The following is a 16574-nucleotide window of genomic DNA, read 5'->3' as shown; positions in this document are numbered from 1 at the left end:
TGATCAGACAGCTATGCTGAGCACAGAGGCTAACAGGGTAACACTGAAGCTTATGCAGTCATCTTTTCCCGTTCTCTGAAAAGTGCTGCAGGCACATACAACAGTTTTTAAAAAAAGGAGTTTTATTGCCTTAGTTAAGAAACAGCTTTGGAAATGAAGAACGATGGGGCGGGGAGAATCCATACTTTCATGCTAGGTGTGAGACTCTTCCTCATCTTCCTGCTTGAGCTGTGCAATCAGCTGCTGCCTCTCTGCTGCCTGGCGCATCCGCATCATCACTAGGCTCTCATAATCCCGCTCGGAGACCACAGATGCCTAGGAGCAGAAAACAACTGCAACATGTCAAGGATAGTGCACATTGCGAAGTCACTGACTCCCCACAGTCCCCTTCTAATGTAGGCAGCAAATGACAGCTGGTATCTCAGAGCAAAATGGTAGCTTTGCCATTCTCCTTTCCAAAGTCACACTCACAACAACAGACATTTGAGTCAGGAATGCAGCTCAGTGGACTATGACACCAGGGAAATTGGGTAAGGTGGGAAAACTGCCTACAGAAAGCAGGTGGCTTCATAGGAAACAGTGCTGACCCCTGACAGTGCTAGTCCTGAGACAAAGAATGGAACCATCAGGGTGTCTGAAATAACCTCTTGCTTCTCACAGTGAGGATAGATGGGGAAGCATGGCTTGCCTTGTTGTGGTTGGTTATTCTGGATGACAAGCTTCCTCTGCAAGTAAAACATTGATGCCCAAAGTCCAGCACACACTTCATTCATTATAAAGGCTAATGCCATAAAAACCAAACCTTTGTGACTTAGTTACGGAAGGAGCTGCACAGAAGAAAACCAGGTATGTTCCCAAACCTGGCACAAGAGTTTCAGTTCCCAAAAGCTCTTGGAGCCTTTCTGCAGTGTGTGGTAGTAACTGTCATGTCAGCTACGAGGTGATTGCATACTACTTAATAAATGTAGGCAGCAAATGACAGCTGGTATCTCAGAGCAAAATTGTAGCTTTGCCATTCTCCTTTCCAAAGTCATTTCATATTAGATTTCAGGTGTATTCGAAGTGCCACAGTGCTTGGAAACATCCATCTCATTTGCTTGATAGTTTAGCCAGAAATACGAGCATCTTGATAAAAAGTGAACAACAAAAAAACAAACAAACAAACAAAAAACCCTCAAATTCATTTTTCTAGGAACTAAATTTAGTGGTGATTTAAAGGATATCTTGAATAGAAACTAGAAGGGATGAAAAGACAGTAGACTGGCAAAAGTTCTGCAGGAAAATGGAGCAAGGAAAGTAGTTACTCCAGCTGTAGAGTACCTAGATGTGAGGACAAAATAGAAGCCCACAGTAGATGAGAAACTTAGAGTGGGGAATTAAAGAAACTAATACGCTGTAATTGGTATCTTTGGAACTGCATGAATGAAATAATCTTTCAGTACTGTACAGCACAGATTTTCACAGTGTCTGAGAAAGCAACAGATTGTATCAGCCTTCAGTGGCAGAACAAGGTTTCTTCAAAGTTCCTGTCCACTAACCACAGATATTTACTGTCATATGCCTGGCTGAATGAAATAGGCTACATGAGACTCATGCAAATGAGTCACCCATACAAACCTGAATCACTACCTCACGCTCTGGATTTAAATTTAAAACAGACAAGAGATTATTTTCTGCCTTGTATGGGAGTCTTGCTGATAAAACAAGCCATTAGAAGTGGCAGTAGAGAAGAAGCAGTCTGATTCAAGATGGGCTCCAAGTTGACATTCATGTCGACAGTTCTCAAGCAGTCTGGGTGCCTGTCTCTGAGCGAGCTTGCTTTCTCCTCAGGCAGAGTGTGGGCTGATGCTTTGCCACTTTACACCTACTTCCTGCAATCCTGGCAATTACCAATTGTGTAAAACCCAGTTTCTGACGTGGCTGACTCAGCAAGGGCTTGGCTCAAAACAAATGCATATGCACAAGGAACTGCAGCCTGGGAAGCAGTGACAAGAGGCACATGAAGAGAAGGCGGCATTGTGGATTTTTATTGCTCTAGGTCCCACCTGGCTGAATTGCCCCTGGACTTTCTTCTTCCAGAATCTCAGAGCGTGGTGGTCACCATTCTCTCAGTACATCAGCAGTTTCTCCTCTCTGCCTGTTGGACTCAGGTGCAGCTCCGACATACCGTAAGTCTATTTTGCATTCCATTTTCCTAATGCTCATCTTCTACATCGCTGTTTTGTTTTCTTTTTTTTTTTTAATTTACCTTTGACTATTTCTTTGGTTTTCTTCAGTGTTACTGAGTCACCAGCTCCCTTCCTAACCACCCACTGAGATTTTTATACTGTGCCCTTCATCATGAAGGTGGCTGGTTACCATGGTATCAAAGTGCCCTTCTGTTCTAGATGCTAGATTAAATCTGTTCTCATGGTGACTGTGTGCCTTTGCTATTTTTCATCAGCTTGTTTCTGTGGCACAGATTTAACAAGCTCAGACATCACCATTCCTTCTCCACTGAACGAGACTCCCTGATATACCAGACAGGTCAACTGCTCCTTAATACAGAGATATAGTGTGAAGTTTGCATTTCCTGCAATACCAGCATCTCTGTTTTCCTTCCAGCTACAGGAACAGGGAAAGAAGAGGTTGTTCCTGTTGTGCGACTTGCTGCTGAGCCTGTGACAGAAGTTCACCACCTGACTGTGAAGAGTCAGCAGTTTTCTCTTTGCTTTTTATCAGAATGGATACTTGGCGGAGAGGGTCCATTAAGTCCACAACATTCTTCAGACGTTTCTCACTCAGGAGACACAAAAAGCTGGGCAACCAGGTCATTATCCTGAACAAGAACAGCCACACACTGGACAGTGATGGACAGTGCCAGAAGAGGGAATGCTTGAGGGATCTGAAGGACAAGTCTGATTACCTGTCATGTCAGAGTGAGCAAAACCTGGCCAAGGCACAAGCACCTCCTAAGCCACCCCGGCTGTACCTGGACAGCTCTAGCTGCCCTAACATCATTGATCACACGGATTCTCACTCTGATATCTCCTTTTCTGGTGCTTCTCATCAATACAACAAAGCCACTCAAACTCAGTTCCACAAGGACCAGGCTACAGACTGCGTGACCTCAGAGACTGGCTCCCAGAACAGCACCACTCTTTGTGACCTGTCTGATCCTTTCCTGTCCTTCAAAGTGGACTTGGGGCTATCACTTCTCGAGGATGTTCTGCAGACCCTCAGGAAACAGAATCCAAGAGATTATGCCATTTGAAGGTATTTATGACTTAATGTATCAGATTTACCTGCTGCTGGTGCCAGTTTCTCTAGTCCTAACAGGAAGAAGGATACTGCAGCACCCTTGTTGCGTGTGGTCTGTTTTATTGTTGTTGCCTTACCCATCACAGGCTGTTCTTGTCCTCATCAAGAAGTCCTTCAGAGCAGAGCTGACAGGCTCCATGCCTAGATGACAGCCCTGTCTTCTGGAACCTTGTGTGCAAGTTTCCACTCTCCACACTGGGAAATTCTCACCCTTGACTACGCACCTCCTCCTCAGTGAAGACTGGTATTGTTTAACTGAAGACTTGTTTTGGGGATGTGGCTGTGACACTGCAGAGTTTGGACAGAAAGGGGTATAGCATACATAATTTGTGGATAAGCAGGCAGCTTGTAAGGAGACAGTGTTACTATCTCAAAACCATAGCTATGGCAAGGGTTAAGAGACAGAAACTGATGGTTTCTGCTCCCAACATGTTTGGATGTGAAAAAAAATCAAAGTTGTTCTTCTCCCTTTATTTCTTTTTGTGTGAGTTTTTCTTTTTTTTTTTTCCCCCTAATTCAAATGCAGTTGGTACTTGTAGCCTGCAAACAGGTAACCATCTATATAAGCTCATAATACAGAAACAGCAGTTTATTTAGTCTACTAGCAGAAGAAATTTCTCTAGATACTGCTGCTTGAAGCATGCACTGACCTATCAGCTGTACAGACACGGAAGAATAAACATTTCTGTGATTGGAAGTGCCTTGTTGCCTCATTTCATTGGTAGTGAGCCAAAACAACAAAGGCCAGGTAGCAGGAGCATAGGTTTCTTATCTGTAGTGATCAAGATCAACCCTCTCTGCCACCTGAAGCATACATGAAGGTGGGAAAAGCAGCTCTGTTTTTCTGGGTTGGGAAAAGGCTAGAGCTACTCATACCCACTTTCCCTTGAGAAGGAGAGTGCAGCAGACAGATCAGGACCAACATCCAGTGTAGAAAGGAACACAATTCTTCATTCTGTGAGGTGGAAAATGCTCTACCAGGCTGAGTACAACTTAGGCACTACTATGCTGAAAAGACAGTGCACAACCTACTGGGTCATCAATGCCTTATCTTGTTTTCATAGCTAGATAAGAAACTAATGCTCTTCTAAAAACAAAAAACCCACAAAAATCCCATGGACCCAGACAAACATGAGCTTTGGAAACAGCAAAGTGCAATCCCAGAGAAGGCATAGAACTCAGCCAACAACCTGATGTGAATCTGGTGAAGTCAGATAATATGAATCACATTTGCTGAAGCCTCAAAGGTTAGAAAAGATTGCAACAGGATATCTGACAGAAAGCTTTTCTCAGCACTTTACTGTGGCTGAATGGATGGTCAAAAGTGAATGGGAGCACGTAGGGTGACACCACCAAGTGCAATGATGACTTTCCCATGAGCAAGCACTTTATGCCGTTGTAGTGACAAAACAATATAAAATTAGTGTACACAATAGTTCTCACAGCACTACACAGACTGTGTGCTTTGAACCAATCAGAGCTGCAGCAATCAAATAGTTGTTGCTCTCAAGTATCCTAAAGTAACAGTGGTCAAACCACAGCTTTTGTAGTTTTCTAATTTGTAAAATTTAACCCTCCTGTTGTCTAGGACGGACAACACTCATCCTTTGCCGTGGGATGAAACAGGTCAGCAAAAACTGTGTAGGTATGCAATTTGCAACTCACTGCCTCCTCACAGCGTGATGTTTCAGCAGTCAGCCCTGATTTCTCCTAGGAACTGCTTCCAAAGGTGTCCTGGTGTAGCCTGTCTGTGGGTCTCCATTATTTGTGGTCTTTGGTGCACAGCTCCTGGCTGCCAACCCCACGCATGGAACACAGACAGGATGGGTAGTGAGCGTGTTGCCATGAGAACAGTGCAGCTCTTCAGCTGTCTCCTGAAGCAGAGCAAGGAAGGAGCTGCATTTGCACAGAGTGGGAGCAAACAGAAGGTGGAATCGGACAAAAATAGGAGCTGCCCAGAGACAGCAAAGAGGAAGCGAGGGCAGCTTAAAATCAGAATGAGCCTGAAAAAAAGAACGTAGCCCCTGATGGATGGAAAGCCAGACTGTGTATGAAAGAGATAAGGTAAGTAGTAGACTGGGGCAATGTTAACTGATAACTGAAAAATGTCATTTGGAAGACTGGAACTGAGGAGCTGAGAACAAAGACAGCTATGACAGCTAGAAACAGTAAGGTCAAGAGAAGGGATTACCAAGTTGTACATTCTGGAAACATCCACGCAGAAGCAGCAGCAGGACTTTGGGAAAGCCTAACGAAGCAAATAATAAAACAAACCGGAGCAGCTTGGGTATCTTACCCTAGACAGCAAGACAACAATGTAATTAAAGAAGTCACTGCTGCTTACACATAAAAGCAGTAGAAAGAACACAAGCATTAGAAGCGTAGCTCTTGGAAAAGGTTGCAAATCACTGTCCAGAACTCATCATTTAGAGAACAAACAATGTAATGATGAAGCTATGCTGGACCGAACAGAGCAACCAGCTCCACACAGCATGAACTCTATTTGCTGCTTTAGCCTGTCCTCCCTTGCTGCTGCTCCACCATCTAATCCTTCACAGCAGGCGGACACTGCAGTTTCAAATTAACAAGCTTTCGTCATGGAAACAAGCCAAGATCAATCAAACAATAGTCTTCAATACTTGAAAATGCACAGGTAAGAATACACTACCAACCTCTGCACTAGTGGCTCCCCTCTCCTCCTCTTAGGTGTGAATGAGCTCTCCAGAGCCAGTTCTAGTTCTCTGCTAGTGAGGGATACTCAAATACACTCAACTGAATCCTGCTTTTCTCCAAAGCATTTTGGCTACCTTTCTGAATCTGCTCTGCCTGCAGGATTCATTGTGCATGGAGACCTGCTTGGCTATGGGCTATGATCCTCAAACTGCCATTGCTTGAAATGTCTGAGAAGTGATGCTGCTCAGGCCGTGCTGTTCAAAATAGAACATAGAACAAAAAGCAGAACTAGGATAGCAGCAAGGCATTCTGACATGTGAATACAGTACTTGAGAAGTCAGGAGAAAAAATATTAAATAATCTTACAAACTGCTACAGTATTTTGGTTGTAAATGCATGGTCTGAGGGTACCTGTACAGCATGAGGCAGTGAAGAAGAGAGGAAGTGTCACATGAAACTTGAATAGGAATTCAAATAGCCAGAGGATCTCAGGCCCCTTCACATTTTCTCTCAGAAAAGAAGCAACTACCCAGATCAGAACACAGGCAGAGCACAAGATATACTACACTTTGCTTTATAACACAGAATAGTTCTGCTCCAAAAGAAGTAGATACAATTCCCACTCCAAACAGGCGATAGGAGCACAAGGTAACTGATGGCCAACAATTTCATGCAGCACGGCACATTAGAGGAGACATTTTCTATGTTTTAGCCACTACATATTGTATTCCAATCACAAAAGAGATAAAACGCAAAATTCTCAGCAGCAGCTTCACATTGAACATCCAGCGGAATAACCAAGAAGTTGGCAAATACTTTGCACTTGAAGTGTCTACCAAGATGTACCAACACTAGTAAAGAAGAACCAAAACAGAAAAGAGCTCTTTAGAAGAATATTTAATTTGACACTATTTTAGTTTTCCTCCTGCAGACCCTAAGAACATAGGTTTGCTTTTAGCATTGAAATTTCACCCTCTTGTGAATGCAGTAACTAAACCTCTCTAAAGGGTTCCATACCTCTTTCAGTGAGCTACCTGCCAAAGGATTTCACAGTTGAAGTACACTAGACTAAACTCACAGAAGAATGGAATTAGAGGCTTTCTGTTGAGCAAGGAGCATCCTTAGTTTTCACTTTTAAGAGGGGGATATTGTGCAAACATCCAGTTGTTCAAGTAGCTTGTACCTCAATGTATTGCTACACTGACAGAAAGTTCTTTTTAAAAAAAAAAAAAAAAAAGTCACTGCCTAAGCATAAAAAGTTTCATCAAGAAGCCAGTCATCTCTCTATCAGTTTATTTTCTTGTTTCTCTAGGGATCAATGCATCCTACCATATATGCAAAGCACGCCTAAGTTTAGGTTGCTATAGAAACAGATTTAAGTAACAGCTGCATATATTCTCCTTACCTGTGAAGTCCTAGGCCGACCACTGCTGTCAGAAAGGACACAGCTGGGATTGCTCTGGGGCTGGCCTTCCAGCCAGGAAATCTTTAGAGGATTATCTGTCAGGCCAACTTCATTCTTCACAGCCATTTCCTACCAATGAAAATATTCCATCATCACCATCCGAATTTTTGGTCACACTCCCTCATAGCTTGCTCACAATCCTAGGAGTTTTTCTATCTCAGCCTGTTATCAAGGTCAATGAAGATTTCACAGCTGCCCTACATGAGAAGCACCCTTCAAGGTTCATTTCTGCACCAAGGATGGGTAAAACATCGCTGCCAGCATTTCTGATAAACAGAGAACAGACAGTTGTGGGTTTCTGGTTGCTTTATTATTATTATTTTTTTGCAATTATTTGGATAGATTAAGTGAAATAACTGGTTACAAAAAACAACAAAACTCTTGTAAATTCAAGTAGATGGAACTACTAACATCACAGGTTTATTTCATTACAGTAGCTACTGTACAGATTACTTTTATTTCCACAGTAACATGAATTATTATAACTCATCATGAGTTAAGACATTTTAGATTCTTTTAAACTGCAAATGCTTGATATAATCCCTAAGATTCATTAAGCCCATCACCCCCAGTGAGAGCTGGTTAAATAGTTTGGTGCCTGCCCTTTAAAGCAGTGTCTCTTCCCTCAGAAGCTTACATGCACAGCCTACTTGTTTATGTGCATGATCTGCTCTGAATTTATGCCTCAAGCTTTGCCACTCCCTTCATCTGTCTGTACCTTTAGACTCTCATTACCCTTCTCCACTGCCTTAATAACAAGGCAGCATTTCTAGGCTATCAGACAGCTAACCCTTCCCTTCTGAATCACCCCCTTCTTGCCCACTCTCCACTGCACGCATCTGTGGTCTCCGCCAGACTTACAGCAGCTTTAACAGTAGCAAATTCCACGACTGCACTTCCAACCTTCCTACTGGAGATCAACAAATTTAGCACGTCGCCATACTGTTAGGAGAGAGAAAGAAAAGTTAATTACAGACCTACAAGAAAAGTCAAGTTCACCTATGGCATGACCACAAGGAAAACGTGTCTTTACAGACATGAGACTTGAGCTGCCACCCTTTCTGTCTTACATGATCCTTCCATTGATCCCAATCTGTCATAGTTTGCCCCTCCAGGAAACAGTGCAGAAGCTGCACATGGTTACAAACTTCGCTTCCAGCAAATCCCAAGGTAAGAGGGTTGTTTCACTCAGTGACAGGAGATATTCATCTGAATGAAGACCATATGCTGGGACTAATCTTATCAAAGGCTTGTCTGTTTCTGCCTCTGAACTCCCCACAGAAGTTAACGTACAGTGCTTTAAGTAAAGGTAAAAGTGCACATTATAACCACAGAGCCAGCCTAACATTTATAAAGGACATTAATTACTCAGGGGAAGAGTTTGCGGTTGCTCTGTTTCACTGGGGATCTCTGCTAGGAAGAAGGCAAACGGGCAACCAGAAACAGTTCACAACAAATGGATTGTGTTGACGATCTCTGAAAATGGCATGAATGAGAGGGCTCAACAAGAGAAGAAAATGAGCTACTCTGGTTTATATGGGGCTTTCCAGAATTTACTGTCCTCCCTTAGCACTGAAAGCAGGGGAACATCAAGTAACAGAAAAGCATGGGACAGAACCTTCTGCAGCATCCGCAGTAAAACTTCCTTTGAATATCCCCCTCCTGTCTCATCTTCTTTCCTGCATTTCCATTTTAGCTGGGAAATAAATGTGAGAAGTTAATTTTGTGCTTTTGAATATGCTGCCATGCTGAACACAGCTCACACCACCTGCAGAGTAATGAAGTTTTCTATTTACAGCTACAGTCCCAGAATGGCCAAGAAAATAACTTCAATATCAGTGTGCACAGGGAACAAATTATTTGGGGAACTGTGAGGAAGGACTCATGGGAGTTAAAACTGTACCTGAAGATATATTAATGGCTGTACCAGGGTAATAAGTAGATGTTGCTCAGTGCCTAAAGCACAGATGATTCAATTTCAGGCTCAAATGTTTACATGAGAAAGTAAGAGAAGAAAAGAATAGGGGAGGAAGTGTATTTTAAATGCAGGGATGGGGAGGTGTTAGCTTGCATGATATGCATTAAATAAAGGATCTTCACCACCACTGTACAAAAGGGCATGCCAGCTCAGCAAAGGAGTCCTTTCTGTTCTCCAAACCTGCAAATATTCTGTCTTTTGCCAAAGCCATCTTCATAGAGATGACTTACTTTGAGTTTGGGAGTTATTTTGCCTTCTGCTCCATTTCCTACTTGGTTGCCTGAAGAGTGTAGAGGAAAAAAAAATATATATATATAAAAAGATGTAAGAATATAGGTGAATGTGTGAAAATTCATCAGCTAAACAGCATTAGCACAAAATTTGCCCTGCGAATGTATTTATGGTAACAGCAAGTGCATATCTCAATTTTTATTGCAGTTCATCACTTCAGCACCCCAAAAGCCTTATATGACGTTATCAGTAGAAACCATAGTGTGAAGTAAATATTGGATGTCAGCATCCTTCCCTTCCATGATTCCAAGACATCCCATGATCAAGGGTAGAAAACTGCTAAACAAGAAAACCACAAGAAGGAAATCTGTTAGATCCTGTAACATTTCTCCCTGTAAATAGACTGTACTGGTAGGAACAAGCATGGAAAACTAAGGGAGGACAAAAAAAATCTCAACATTGAGACACAGCCTAAGAATTTAATCTGGTCTTACAACTAAATACTCAATAGTGAAGTGCTTACTAGTGATCTGCTCCTGTTCCACAGACCTCCTAAGTTCTCAGCCAGAATGAACGCAGTAGGAAGCAAGAGACATTAAGTTTTTCTGTTGAACTGAAATTCTAAATAGCACTCTATCTTCTTTTGAAAAGTAGAATAAAACTTTCTGAAATACAGAACTGTACATTTGAAACCCACAGAGATGCAGAATGTTAGAAAAGGCAAATTTCTAGAGAGACACGTGGATGGAAATGAGATTCAGGAATACCACAGGGATTCTAGATGCATCTCATCTGATCGCGTATGAAGGGGACTAATTACAGCTAGTGACCAGCCCCAAGAATTAGAGGGAGATAATCTCAAACATGATTACTTGCTGATGTTAAACAGGAAAACACCTGAATTTTGTGTTACTATACAACACATTGCTCATCCTGACAGACTTGTCCTCAGTCTTTGTACAAACCTGGGATGAAGACCACATATGCCTAAAAAGCATGAGAACCAAATTCCAGTAAGTAAAACCTCTGGAACTGTACACCATACAAAACTTCACTGTCTTCACTGCATCTCTTCTTGGTGATAGGTACTGAGGATTTTCAAAGGGATACAGTCAGTAACTTCGATGGCAATTTTTTTTTTTTTTTGTGCAACCTTGAATCAGTCCCTGTTTTGTGTACAACACTGACTGATTTAATTGTGATGGACAAGTAAGACTTTAGGTTTCCTTCCAGCACAGCTGCGGGGCTCCACATCAGGCCATCTACATTCAAAGCTTTAGAATCTTTATTGAAGAGGAGCAACAATATGCTAAAGAGCAATCTGCCACATACAAGAAAAAAGCCTCACAGAAATGCTAATCTTTTTCTCAACAAAGGTCTAAGTAGGATCCTATATGTGGCAAGATGACCAAGTCAAAAGGCTTCATCTGTATGCAAACCCTGCTCCATCTATAAAGAAGTTGGAGACCCGGGGTACTCATTGTGGCTAAGCACTCCAGTCTCACCTATTTCACCTTGGATGCGCTGCTGTCTTTCAAGTTGGATCTGTTCTCGAATGAGTCTCTGCTGCTCTTCAAGCTGACGAGAGCCTTCTTCACGCAACCGTATTATCTAGAGCAAAGGTAAGATGCATGGGATGGAATGGTAAGATGCAAGCATGGGAACAGTTCCATGCTTGACCCATGCCAGCTGAAGACTGCCAAAGACAGTTTTTAACTTAGCCCCATCTTCCAATGTAAACCTTCCATTAGCCCCACTGTGGCAGCTCCAGTGCTTATTTAATACTTAGACTCCTCCTGTTCCTAATGACATAGTCCCTGTCAGCCAGCATATACCCAATTAGTTATTTTCTGCTATGTCAAAAAGCAGGACTGACATTTGCCAGACTGTCATGCATGCCTCTCTTTCACAGAGCCCATTAATCCAAAAAAGGCTGAGGGACTGCTACACGGAGTTGCCACAACTCATGTGGTTTGCATTATGAATGCAGACTTTAAGCAGTTATTGTCAAAAGCAGCATACAAATCTAAGAATGGATCGTTACTTCTTGTTCTAAGGTCCTTGTTATCCGCATCTCCTCCTCTTCATTGTCATGGATCTGGGCTTCCCGTTCCCTGGCTTCAAGATCTGCAGAGAAAAAAACAAAATTAAAACGAACCAAAAAGAGTTTTCACTGCTGTTCAGAGGTGGGTGTAATGATCCAAAACTTGGCTACATCTATAACAAACTCAAAGTAGAGACACGATAGCTCTTCTGTGCAAGCACAGCAATATATTAGCAGTCCTAATGGGCATCAAAAGCCCCAATTCCTTGCCAGAGCAGAATCATTGCTAGCTGTGACAACTGGAGATTTCACATGGCTTCTGCATTGTACTGGATGGGCAATCAAAAAAAAAAAAAAAAAAAAAAAAAAAAAAGCCATAGCAGATGAACAGCAACAAAACAATTCATGGTGACTTCCAGCATCAAAGAAACACAAGCACCCAGCTAATGAAGACTCCAAGTCCAAAGAAAATGAAGTTTTGATTTCATTACCAAGCTTTACTTTCTTTCGCTTCTCATCAAGCTTTTGTGTCCTTTCTGCTGCTTGCTTTTTGGCTTTTCTCACTTTGTCATATGCCACCTGTCAAAAAACCCAACAGAACAGTGTAACTAGGTAAAGCATAAAGCAAAAGGGATAAAATGTGAAGCTGTGAGTAGAAGGGAGGTCAGCTACTGAAACACTGTAAGAAGAGGTGAAACATTTCCTGCTTCTTGCTAGCACTCTTAAAATGTTGGAGTTAACACAAATACTCTGAAAACATGAGAAGGACCTCCAGACTGAGCCTGAAAGAGTGAAGAAATCTAGGAGTAACTGTGAAGTTCACTGTAGAAAAAAATCTCACCCACCTATAGAGGTGAGAAAAATACTGTTTTTTTTCCCTGAACAGGTCAAAAGTAAATTTAGAGGCACCAAAAACAAATCGAGTTTGATTTAGAACAAATTTCTATGATGAAAAAGGTACATTTTATATAAAAGATCTACTGATAAGACAGATGGTCGACTCACATAAACGTATCAGAGCAAAGACGACCAGAATTCCTCAGCTGCAACAGCACATCAACACTCAATTAGTGACTTAAGAACTGGGGTAAACTAGCAACTTTACTGACATCTGTTCAAACCATTACCATAATCCCTCATATCATTATCCTTTACAATCTCTGCCAAAATTTGCTTTTAAATTATCTGAAATTTTAATATGCCTTCTCTCCTGAGTTTATCTGGATGGTATTACTTGCTCATGCTGACTCGCTTTCATGCTGTTTTTATTCCTGCTTTTCACATGTAATACCTTCAGGACTTGCAGAAGGCACTCAACCACTTCCTTACAGGAAGCCCGAGCTACATCTGGCAGCCTGCAAAGCTTGTGCAGCAAAAGGACAGAGATCACGACTATGACTCAGCTTTTCTGTTCAAAAGCCTCTTGCGCCCCACTGAGAGAAGGGCTCTGAGCCTTAGTGATCCCATGTCTAGATACTATTTACTTGTCACATCTTGATATCAAGGGAACCACAAATGCACCACTGCCACAGAAACTGAACCAATCACTGGTGGTTATTGAATTCTTTAAACGAGATAGGTCCCAACTGAGCATGTTATTAAAGACAGTATCCCACACTCAGTGCAAACAGAGCTACTCCCAGCACATCAGATCAGAAAAAACATTTATCAAAGCTCTTATCTGGCACCTGCTATTTCATCTCATGGAAGACTACAGGGAATAACAGACAAGACTTGCATTCACAGAGGTTCTACTGGAGAAGAGATCAGGCCAGACAGGATGAGAGTTTCTACTACTTCTCCAGCATGCAGAGTAACACCATACAGTCCCAATATAACTGAGGAATAGGCATCCTTACCCTTGCTGCTGCATCTGTCAGAACAGCTAAGGCCTGAGACAGCTGGTGGAAGACTTCCGCTGGGAATTAGAAGAAAAAAGGGTAAGATGCAGAAAAACACGCTAGTGGCCTAGAGATCAATCAGAAAAAAAAAAAATCCCTTCTGAAAGAGACCTGCAGAACATCAGAAAGAAGAATAATCCTTCCAAAGCATTTTGCAAGCCAACTTACAAACAAAATCTGCACAGTTGAAAGAACATTTGTTACATAGACTTCAGTGTAGATCACGAAACAAGAATAGCAGAAATTTTACTATTAAGAGAAACCTTGCAAACATGATCTCAATATAACCAATCTATAGGCTCGGAATTCCTCAACCTGCAGTTAGTCTGAGTGTTACAAAAAACAAACAAACAAAACCAACTTCTCCATCTCATTAACAGCTTTTTAGCCTGAGCTACAAAACTCCCCTTTTACATCAGTTTTGCTGAACCACTTGCTTGAGGGATACACATATGAGCTGGAGGCCTCTTCATACTCTTCAGACCACCTCCCAGCCTTCTGCATACATCAAAACCTCCAGCTCTATTCCTATTTCTGCTAAAGATCTTTTTTATTCATAGTGACAATTCCCATACCACAGCTACAATCTTCAATTTTTAAGAGCGCAGCCTATCAATCTGGAACATGAAAGACACAGAATAATATTTTGAGAAGTCATTGAGGAACAACGTCCTTCCAGTTACCACCACTGTTCTTTGCATATGTGTACGTCACATGACACAAATCTAGGCATTCTCTTAATTGCATAAAGACAGACCTGAAATTAAACAGAGACACTTCCAGGAGTTTGTTTTCACACATACAGACAAAGAGTAGCTTGCAGCCATACCATTCTATCTCACCTGCTCGGGGATTATCTGGGTTCTTATCTGGGTGACAAGTCAGGGCCTTCTGGCGGTACGCTTTCTTAATCTACAAGAGCCAGAGATCTGTCAGTTGTTGCTTTCATTTAGTCCATGCTGACAAATGCAACTTGGTAAAAAAAAAAAAAAAAAAAAAAAAAAAATTAAAAAAAAAAAAAAAAAGTAACACTATAGGAACAAGAAAGTTACAAATCAGTCGTGGATGTTTGTTTTTGTCGTCCTTTGTTTTGTTTAGTTTAAACCACATCTCTCACAAGCAGAAGGCTTGGTTGAACCAACATTCACTTATGTTACTGCATACTCCCCATGCCTGATAGAAAAGTCCACTTCTAGAGTGCTGACAGCACTATTAGTACACCATGTTAGAATATCTTCTACTAGTCTACTCAGTGAAGCAACCTGCCCTTTTTAATCACACTGTTCTATAAGGATAAGCATCTGAGCCTAGGACACACAGTAGGCAGGCAGCCACATTTTAAATGAGCTTTCAGCTTTTTGAAGCTTGAAGTTTTACTTCAAGGTACACTGTATTATAGCGATGTAATACATGATCAAAGTCGAGTCCGGTTCAGAAACTTTGGCAATTTCCTAGCCAAAGAGATGCTCTAATCTTTACAATTATTTGAGAAAGAGGTAATATAGTCCACTGTGCAACAACTGAACTTGGCAAGGTGAAGTTTTTTGACCAAAGACTGTTTAATCACTTCTACACTTCAGAGAAAAAGATTACAACTTTATGGACTAAGTCACTAGTAAAGTTTTTATAATGTGAGTTTCCCTCCTCAGCGGAACATCTACATGCAAGAAAATGCATGCCAAACAATTTTCAGATGGGATGGAATAAGTGGTGGCTGAGCACCACCTGGTGGATAAAACAGATGAAAGGAAAATGCAGCTGAAGCCTAGCAGACATCATCCCATTTCTTCCATAAGCAAGACCCCAGTAAAGAAGAGTTACATCTCTTCAACATGCCATATAAACAGTTACTGGAGTAACCCTTGCTTCTTTGTCTCTTCTGGCAAAGTACCCCTGAATACCAGTGGGCTTTGCATTGCTTCAAGTATTTTACATCAAGGACTGCACTCTACACAACACTTGTCAATTTAAGTCACTCTGTAACACCCACTTCACCACTTCCTCATCCTTTTTCCCATCCCAGGAATCAACAGCAAAGTCCTTCACCTCACTGAGCCCTGTGAACTGTATCTGACGTGCTTACATCAAGGCAACACATTTGCTGTTACACACTGTCTCTGGCTTCCACGATTTACCTGCAGCACTTGAAAGAACAAAGAAAAAGCTGAAGTGGGGGAAAGAAAATCGTTATTTTAACCACGTTCAGGTGCTACAGCCTTCTTCCCCTCCACCGGACCACTTTCCCAGTTCAGTCCTGTCAGTCATTGGGGCAATTACCATCGACCTAACTATTAAGTTAAAGAGAAAATATAAAGACGCCATTCCAAACCCACAAAATTAACGCGATGACTTATGATGCTAGGTACCTAAATCGCTCTCTATTCATTGGATTTCTGCTAAACACTGCGGAGCTCCGAGGGCTAATGAAGGAAATGGCTGAGAACGCTTTCGCAGGTCAGTTCAACTGATGTCACCCTTCCCAAGCCAAGATCCATCCCCACAGGTTTGAGGTGAGAAAAGGGAAGGGTAAAGTGAGGCAATACAGCTCTGACCTCCTTCTCCGACACCTTCTCGCCGACCCCCAGCAGGCCGTACAGATCCAACTCCAGCAGGTCCTTATCGACCGCCATTTCGTCGTCGAGCGGCTTCTGCCCGTGCCCCCTGCTGGGCTCACGTTGCCTGCCGGGAAACGGAGTCCTTCCTCACCGGCTCGCGCCACTCAAGGCCAGTAGGAGTCGGGGACATTGACTACACGTACCAGTATGCTCCGCGGCAATAGGTCAGGGCGTCCGCTCCCAGTGGGCACAGCGGGGCGCGAGACATACTGGGGGGTGTAGTTTCACGCTGGCTGCTGCCGGTGGAGCGGGGCGGCAGGGGAGCTTCAGCTCCCGTCGGAGCGGCGCTGAGAGGTTGCCCACCTTGGGGGGGAGGAGGGGGGCGGCTGGTTCTGTTCTATGACGTCCTAGCAGCTTACTGTACAGA

General features: G+C 42.5%; 2 protein-coding genes across 2 annotated transcripts; one reads left to right on the top strand and one right to left on the bottom strand.

Annotated features, from left to right (window-relative positions):
- Positions 1-192: 192 nt before the first annotated feature.
- DNAJC17 (DnaJ heat shock protein family (Hsp40) member C17) lies at positions 193-16222 on the bottom strand (the record flags this gene model as incomplete). The annotated part of the gene is made up of 11 exons (XM_079537852.1): positions 193-315; positions 7379-7507; positions 8300-8380; positions 9057-9134; positions 9647-9696; positions 11162-11258; positions 11692-11774; positions 12183-12270; positions 13551-13609; positions 14435-14504; positions 16145-16222. 11 exons carry the CDS (start codon positions 16220-16222, stop codon positions 193-195), a joined length of 936 nt encoding a protein of 311 aa, XP_079393978.1.
- LOC306948298 (uncharacterized protein C15orf62, mitochondrial) lies at positions 2723-3253 on the top strand (the record flags this gene model as incomplete). The annotated part of the gene is made up of 1 exon (XM_079537853.1): positions 2723-3253. One exon carries the CDS (start codon positions 2723-2725, stop codon positions 3251-3253), a length of 531 nt encoding a protein of 176 aa, XP_079393979.1.
- Positions 16223-16574: the final 352 nt, after the last annotated feature.

This window comes from Tetrao urogallus, assembly GCF_951394365.1.
Source record: "Tetrao urogallus genome assembly, chromosome: 6".
NCBI lineage: Eukaryota > Metazoa > Chordata > Aves > Galliformes > Phasianidae > Tetrao > Tetrao urogallus.
This window is presented reverse-complemented; position numbering and strand designations above follow the sequence as displayed.